This window comes from Scylla paramamosain, chromosome 27, assembly GCF_035594125.1.
Source record: "Scylla paramamosain isolate STU-SP2022 chromosome 27, ASM3559412v1, whole genome shotgun sequence".
In the NCBI taxonomy this organism is placed as follows: domain Eukaryota; kingdom Metazoa; phylum Arthropoda; class Malacostraca; order Decapoda; family Portunidae; genus Scylla; species Scylla paramamosain.
In genome coordinates this window covers 21,462,270-21,470,359 of record NC_087177.1, presented here as the reverse complement: position 1 = coordinate 21,470,359, position 8,090 = coordinate 21,462,270, and the positions used below count along the sequence as shown (strand labels likewise).

The window sequence follows — 8,090 nt, the reverse complement described above, 5'->3', positions numbered from 1 at the left end:
GTTTCTCATAAAACAAAATATACATTGAGATGAAAAAGACGCTCAACATATCACAATAGGCAACACATCTAATCAACTCTCCACTGTGACACACAGCAGGTACATTAGTAGAAATATAGTATACATATTTATTCTCGGTCACTTGCGTGCCTGACTAAATAATAATAATAATAATAACAAATAACTAACTCGAAAATAAATACACTACTTGCTTATTATTGATATACCAGTATAGTCTACACAACTCTCTAGATGTTTGAACGTGTGGCTCCGAAGAGGAGCCGGATTGATGGTGATATTGGCTGAAGGGGAGGGAGGCCTTTTATTTACTTCTTCTCAGTCTTCTTGGGAAGGAGCACGGCCTGAATGTTGGGCAGCACGCCACCCTGTGCAATGGTGACTCCGGAGAGGAGCTTGTTAAGTTCCTCGTCGTTGCGGATGGCCAGCTGCAGGTGACGTGGGATGATGCGAGTCTTCTTGTTGTCACGGGCGGCATTGCCGGCAAGCTCAAGGACTTCAGCAGCCAGGTACTCCATAACTGCCGCAAGGTACACGGGGGCACCAGCACCCACGCGCTCGGCGTAGTTGCCTTTCCTTAGAAGGCGATGAATCCTGCCGACCGGGAACTGGAGTCCAGCACGACTGGAACGGGACTTTGACTTTCCCTTCACCTTTCCTCCCTTGCCGCGTCCAGACATGATAATGGATGTTGTGGTAGTAGTAGTAGTAGTAGTAGTTGTTGTTGTTGGTGATAAATGAGGAGCGCGAGTACTCTAACCTCGTCGGTAGCTCTGCGAGCAAGTAGTGAATAGTGAATAGTGAATAGGATAGGAAAGTGTGGGGGAAAGGAAGATGTATTGATGAGGGAAAGTGGGTGAGAAGAGAAGTGTGAAGGAAAGTAGGAGGTAGAAAGTATGTGGGCTTAACCACATTGCTTATTTTTTATGTGTTTACTTTTTTGTTATTACCAGCGCTTCAGAGCATGGGCCTTAAGGATAGGGGTACCCGAGGTTATCGACAGATTGAATATATGTTTTATGATTTAATGTGTATATATTGGAGTAGGTGACTGTTGGTTTGCGGCAATTATTGAGCTAGGGAACCAATTGTGATTGAAGTCATTATTTCTTTCGTTTATTAAGCTGTTGTACATATCTTCATTATTGTGTTTTATTGTTTCCCATATGTTTTTTGCTTTATAGTGAATGGATATGTTAATAGGAATGACCTTATATTTCAAATGTAATTGTTCAATGTTTGATGTCCTATCATTGTCACTCCAGTTAATAAATCGCAGGGCTTTATTTAAAACTCTTTGCAATTTTAGTTTCTGACTATTTGTAGTAGCGTTTATTGGTATTGGTGGATACTCTAGGATAGGTATTAATAGCGTTTTTATAAGTGTTGTTTTAATGTGGGGAGTTAAATTTTTAAACCTGTATAGTTTACTTAAAGCTGCCGTTCCTCTGTGTATTCTCTCTGTTATGTGAGTTGTAATTCCCCTCTGGTGTATTTTAAATCCCAGTAGTTTTCCATCATTGTTTGGCTCTATAATTTTGTTATTTATAGTAAGCTTTTCTGATTTAATTTGTGCTATTGGGATAATTTTAAACTTTTCCTCACTAGTTTTAATCTTCCACATTTTTTCATAACAATTAATTCTGTTTATTTCTCTTTCAGCTTTGTATTTCATCATGAGTTTTGATTTACTGTTTGTGATAATGACCTGTGTTACATCGTCTGCATATATAGAGTCAAGGCAAGATGGTCCAGCTGCAGGTAAATCATTAGTGTATAATGTATATAATGTAGGTGATAGCACACTGCCTTGTGGTACTCCGCTCATTAAATTTATACAGGTACTGGTTTTATTGCCCATATAAATGGTGGCTACTCTGTTATCTAAAAAGGTACAAAGTATTTTTTCTAGAGATGATGGTAGATTGACTTGTAATATTTTATACTTTAGGCCCTCGTGCCACACCTTGTCAAAGGCTTTGGTGACATCTCTTAGTATTAGTGTGATTTGTTGTTTATTGCTCAGTGCGTTGGATATGGTTTCATAAGTTGTGGCTATTGCTGTAGTTGTACCTTTTTGTGGGCGGAAACCATGTTGCCTGTCTTTCAAAACATTATTTTCGATAAGGAATGAGTTCAATCTTCCTTGAATGATTTTCTCAAATAATTTGCCTGGCACTTCTAAAAGAGAGATAGGTCTGTAGTTGATGGGATTTTTAGTTGATTTATTTTCTTTTGGGATGAATTTTATTACTGCTTTTTTAAATATATTGGGGAAGTATCCTGCAGTAAAAGAGGCATTGTATATATTTGTTAACATTTCGATGGCATTGTCTGGACATTTTTCTAATACAGTTTTATTTATTTTCGAGTATCCTGGTGCTTTGTTTTTTGTTTGTCTTATACGCTTTCTTACATCGTCAGGTGTTATTAGTCTTGTATAGAAATTATTGTTGTTTAACATATTAAAGTTTACCGTTGGTGAGGGTGTTGTTCGTTGTTGGTTCATTTGTAAGTAATTGTTAACATATACAGTGTTTTCCCTATCGAAGGCTGCTTCTTCTAAGGGGGTTATTCTAAAAATTTCTTCCCAAGTTCTTTTCATAATATCACATTTTTCTGCATCTGAGTGATATTTTCTTCCATTATTGTCTTCCAGATATGTAATTTGTTGTGAATGCATGCCTCTTAGTTTATTGATTTTATTCCAGAATGACTTTGTGTCCTTGCATGAGTTAATAATTTTTTTTATTTGATCTTCCCATTTTTTGTTATACTCTTCTTTACATCTTTCTCTTAGTTCCAGCCTTATTTGTGTGTATCTTCTATAACTTATGTACGTCCAGCCATATCTTTGTGCATCTGTTTTGAGTGTCTGGTATTCTTCTTGTAGGTTTTTTATTTGGGGAGTGATTTTTAGCTCATATATTTTACCTTTGCTCTTAGGAATATTTTCCTCCATTGCATTTTTAACGGTATTAAGCCAGTTTTGAGCCTCTGCCTCTATTTGATTTGTAGTAGAACCTTGTAGGCTCTTAAGCATAATTTTGTTGGATAGTGATTCTTTAAAGTGATCCCAGTTAGCTTTTTTAAAGTTATATGTCTCCTCTTGTTTCTTTAATATTGCTGTTGTAGAAATTTTAAAAATTATTGGAATGTGGTCTGAGCTAGTAACATTGCCTGGTTCACTATAGGTATTTAGGAAGTGATGTTTGTTTGCTAAAATTTTGTCTGGGTTGGTGGCTGTACCCTGTCGTATAAATGTTGGATAATGTGGACCAAGGTGTGTCAAGTTTCCAGTGTTAATTAATTGAACTAGGCTTCGCCCCACTGTGTTGCTACTACTGTTTCCAAAGTTAGTGTGTGATGCATTAAGATCTCCTAATATGTATGTTGGAATATTGTTGTTCATTAAATTGTATATATCTGGATATGGGAGATATGGTCTTCTGGGTGGCAGATACATAGTGGCTATTATTATTGGTCCTAATGTAGTATCTATTTCTACTGCTAGTACATCTGTGAGAAAATCATCATAAAATTTGTGTTGTATTGTATTTTTTATTGCTATTGCACTTCCATCATTTGCCTCTTGAGTCGTGTTAGTTCTGTATATTATATATCCTGGTAAATTTAATGACTCATTGCTTTTAAGGCCATGGCTGTTCAAGAGTGCTATATCAGGTTTGACATTAAGTATATTTAACGTTATTGACTGCTTATTAGTTGTCCAGTGCATTACATTGTACTGTAGTATGGTTATTGAGTGTATACTGTTATTCATTATTCCTTGTTTTCCTAATGCGTGGGTCTCGTACCTCTACAGGTGATCTTTCTATAACTAGCCCTGGTCTTATCTTTCTAAATTGTCCTTTATCAACTGTCCTCCAACATCCTTTCAATATTATTCTTCCGCTTCTTATCATGTTTAATACTTCTTTATCACTTGATTCCTTTGATGTAAATGTAAATTTGTATTTCCCCGAATCAATTCCTTCTAGTAGATCTGTTGTTGTAAAGTTGCCTTTTGGCCAGCCTCTGTCTTCGCTCACATGTAGCTCTAGGCCAATTTTTTTTGCTTCAAAGTTTGGGAGCAATTCTTGTTCAAGCTCTTCTAGGGTCTCATTAATTGTTGTCTCAAGAATTTTGTTACTTGTGTTTGGTTGGTGATCTCTGGCTACAGTGGAGGTTTTTTCTATGATTTTGCTTGAATCTGGGGATTCAGGGATCTTTATTTCTGGAAGGCCATTTAATTTTAAAGTTGTATTAAGAACTTCTTGGTATGTTCCTGGCTTTTCAATATTTTTGTAGTGTGCATGTAGGATGCAAGTTTGTATTTTTAGCATCTCTTCTTTGGTTATTTCTGGTATGGTATATTGTGCGTGTAGTGGGACAGTGATCTGATTGTTGGTGTTTGTGATACTTGCGTATGTTGTTGACGTCTTCTCTCTCTCAGCTTTTCTTTTGTTCTTCAATATTTCTTTTCTTTTTGGGCATTTCATTGCAAGGGTACTGTGGTTCCCATCACAATTTATGCATTTCTTTTGAGTTTCTTGGCACTGTTGCCAAGTATGAACCTGCTTTCCACACTCTGAACAAATTTTATACTCTTTCTCTTTGTTACATTCCCTGGTATTGTGTTTTTCTAATGCATAGCAGCGCATGCAGGTGATGATAGGAATGTATGTTTCAATATGAATATCTCTAGTTGGTATACTTAGGTTGAATGCCAGGATGCCGTGTTCTGTACATTTTTTTGCAGTTGTTGTCTGGATGAAAGTTATCTTTATTGTATTTGAGTTTGGAAACTTTATGACTGACTCCATACACTCATCCCCCATCCATCCATTTTCCTTAATGATTTCCTCAGCAATGTCTTGTTCATTATGATCATAAATCAATTCATCTACGCGTGTAACTATTATACTTTTCTTTGCTCTCAGTTGTGGTGGCAGTATGGGGGTAAATCCACTTTCCTCTAGCTTTGATTTTATCTCTTTGGTAAAGAGTTTCTCAACATGCTCCTCGCTAACAGGGAGTATGACGTAGCCTTCAGTTGCATCGAAGACTTTGGTGGTATGGATATGATTGGAGCATAGTATTTCCAAGAGTTTTATTTTTTTTTCTTTGCTATTTGTACTTTTATTTTTTATTCTAACTCGTGCCATTTTTTCTTCATCCTCGTTAGGTGGTCTTGGTTGCGACGGTGCGTTGGCAATGTAGATTGCAGAGATTATGTTTACACAAACCTGGTGGACTTCTGCGTGATGATCTTATTCGTGACTATATAGTGGTAGTGTTGAGTATGAAGATTACTTTGAACAATCTTGTGATTTGATGTAGTATTGAGCTGGTGGGTAACTGAAGTAGTCTTCGCTGTGGTCAGATATTGGTAGTGGCGATATATATTGATCGTCATAACCTGCCTACGGTACCCGGTACTAAATCCTCCCCCCCCCTCTAAAGGGGGTCGTAGGAGGCCCAGGTCCGCCCCCGTAAGGGGTCTTAGCCTATTCCTACAAGTTGCCGCTGAACAGCAGGTACACGTGAAAGAGGTGGTGTAGAAGACCACCTCAGAGAAACAAAAACAAGGCAGTCACCTGGACCCACCAACTAGGACAGAAGGCAGAGCGATCAGTGCCTGGCCTAATGGTATCGCAGGTTGTCCCCGAAGGACGAAAAGGAAAAATTAGTAGAAGGCAAAGAGGGAGGTCAACCGTACTCCTCCCACCTCCAGAGCCACACAAGCCACCGTAGTCCCTGAGGGTCACTCTCAGAAACGTCCTGGGCTATAAGCAAGGTGGCTCGGAAGAGGGGCGAAGAAAGGGACAAGGATGGGTAAGGGAGGAAGGGGACACCACAGGGGCGAGCTCTCACCGAAGAGGGAGAACCCCGTTACACAAGAGGGCCCATTCGTCGAAGCACAGTATCAGACTCACTCTCACTTGGGGGACTATGGATGTAGATTCTCTCTGGCGCTGAGTTGCATGCCAAATCCCGCCAGATCACACAGCCCAAAGGCCAGAGTAATCAGGCAGGTAGACAACACAAGAATGGTAAGCAGCGCAGGCACTACGTGAGACCGCAAGCGAGTACTCTAACCTCGTCGGTAGCTCTAGCCAAGTCCAAGTCTAAGTCAAGTGCAAGTCCCTAAGTAGTTTCCCAAAATTCAAGTCAAAGTGCAAGTAGTGAATTTTGGGAAAAACGGCTATATATACGCGAGATCAGATCGGCCCAGAGCGCGTCTGGACCAATCAGGACGCTCGCTGAGGTGGCGACTCCTGATCCTGAGTAGGCACGCTAATATATACTCGTATACCACTTTTCAACTGAGAAAACGCACACTCGTTCTCACAGCAGTACGGCGACACTATGCCTCCCAAAGCATCAGGAAAGGCTGCCAAGAAAGCTGGCAAGGCACAGAAGGCCATTGCCAAGGGCGACAAGAAGAAGAAGCGCAGGAGGAAGGAGAGCTACTCCATCTACATCTACAAGGTGCTCAAGCAAGTCCACCCAGACACTGGCGTGTCCTCCAAGGCCATGTCAATCATGAACTCGTTCGTGAATGACATTTTCGAGCGCATCGCTGCCGAGGCATCCCGCCTGGCACACTATAACAAGCGCTCCACCATCACCAGCCGGGAAATCCAGACCGCTGTCCGTCTTCTTCTGCCTGGTGAACTGGCAAAACACGCTGTTTCTGAAGGCACCAAGGCTGTTACCAAGTATACCTCCTCCAAGTAAACAGGCGGCCAGTATACTGCTGCCAGTATAAAATAATACCCGGCTCCATTGGAGCCACACTTGAAAAGGAAAAAAGATACGATATAGACAAATGCATTATTATTATAATTATTGTTATTATTATTAATATTATTATTATTATTATTTTTATTATTATTATTATTATTATTATTATTATTATTATTATCATTATTAATATTATTAATATTGTTGTTTTTATTATGATTATTATTATAATAATTATTGTATCATTATTATTATTATTATTATTATTATTATTATTATTATTATGCTTATTATTATCGTGATTATTATTCTGTGGAGATAAAGAAAAGATAAAAAAAAAAATAGAGATAAAGAAAGATAAAAATTCTCCCAAGTGAAAGAGATATGGCCATGGAAGAGGGAATAATAATAATAATAAAAAAAAAAAAAAGGGGGGGAAGGATATTGAGTTGAAAGTCGAAAGTTAATTATTAACCTGATACTGAAAGATGGAAAATAAATATTTTCTTCCACAAAACCAAACAGATTGTCTATGAAAATTCTTTAATGAAAGAGATGTTTGGCCCTAAAAAGGGCCTAGATATTGCTGTTATGAAGATCATTCGTGGATGACTTCTTAGGCACGCTCGCCACGGATGCGACGAGCCAGTTGGATGTCCTTTGGCATGATAGTCACGCGCTTGGCATGGATGGCGCACAGGTTGGTATCCTCAAACAGACCCACGAGGTAAGCCTCGGAAGCTTCCTGGAGAGCCATGACAGCAGAGGACTGGAAGCGGAGGTCAGTCTTGAAATCCTGAGCAATTTCACGCACCAGGCGCTGGAAAGGCAGTTTCCTGATAAGCAGCTCAGTGCTCTTCTGATAACGGCGGATCTCACGGAGAGCAACGGTTCCAGGCCTGTAACGGTGGGGTTTCTTGACACCTCCAGTGGCTGGAGCAGACTTGCGAGCTGCCTTTGTAGCAAGCTGCTTGCGGGACGCCTTGGCACCAGTGGACTTGCGAGCCGTTTGCTTGGTACGTGCCATAGTTGTGGTAACAACAACTCACAACGAACACTCAGCTGAGTCTGCCCGCGCTATCTATCTATATTTATAGAAAAGATGGGTGAAGGAAGAATAATATGAGTATAAGAGGATAGTGAGAAATAATGAAAGAAGTATAAGATTAAAGATGGTGGGCTGTCCACCTTGCTATTTTACTTATTGATGTTATACTGTGTATTATGTGTTTGTGAGAATGTTTGTGTTCTGTGTGCTGACTTCATGTGATGGCACGGGCCGCGATTGTTCTCCCTGTTACACCGCAGGCGAGTCGAGAGAG

The 8,090-nt window shown here is 39.6% G+C and overlaps 2 protein-coding genes across 2 annotated transcripts; one reads left to right on the top strand and one right to left on the bottom strand.

Annotated features, from left to right (window-relative positions):
- Positions 1-6,369: 6,369 nt before the first annotated feature.
- Positions 6,370-6,827, top strand: LOC135114384 (histone H2B). Its single transcript, XM_064030287.1, has one exon. The coding sequence runs from the start codon at positions 6,391-6,393 to the stop codon at positions 6,760-6,762; it is 372 nt and encodes a 123-aa protein (XP_063886357.1). The 5' UTR covers positions 6,370-6,390; the 3' UTR covers positions 6,763-6,827.
- Positions 6,828-7,326: 499 nt separating this feature from the next.
- LOC135114382 (histone H3-like) lies at positions 7,327-7,843 on the bottom strand. The gene has a single exon (XM_064030286.1). The coding sequence runs from the start codon at positions 7,793-7,795 to the stop codon at positions 7,385-7,387; it is 411 nt and encodes a 136-aa protein (XP_063886356.1). The 5' UTR covers positions 7,796-7,843; the 3' UTR covers positions 7,327-7,384.
- Between the last annotated feature and the right edge of the window lie 247 nt (positions 7,844-8,090).

Coding starts and splice junctions, on each gene's coding strand:
- LOC135114382 (XM_064030286.1), bottom strand. CDS start 7,795: ATGGCACGTACCAAGCAAACGGCTCGCAAGTCCACTGGTGCCAAGGCG.
- LOC135114384 (XM_064030287.1), top strand. CDS start 6,391: ATGCCTCCCAAAGCATCAGGAAAGGCTGCCAAGAAAGCTGGCAAGGCA.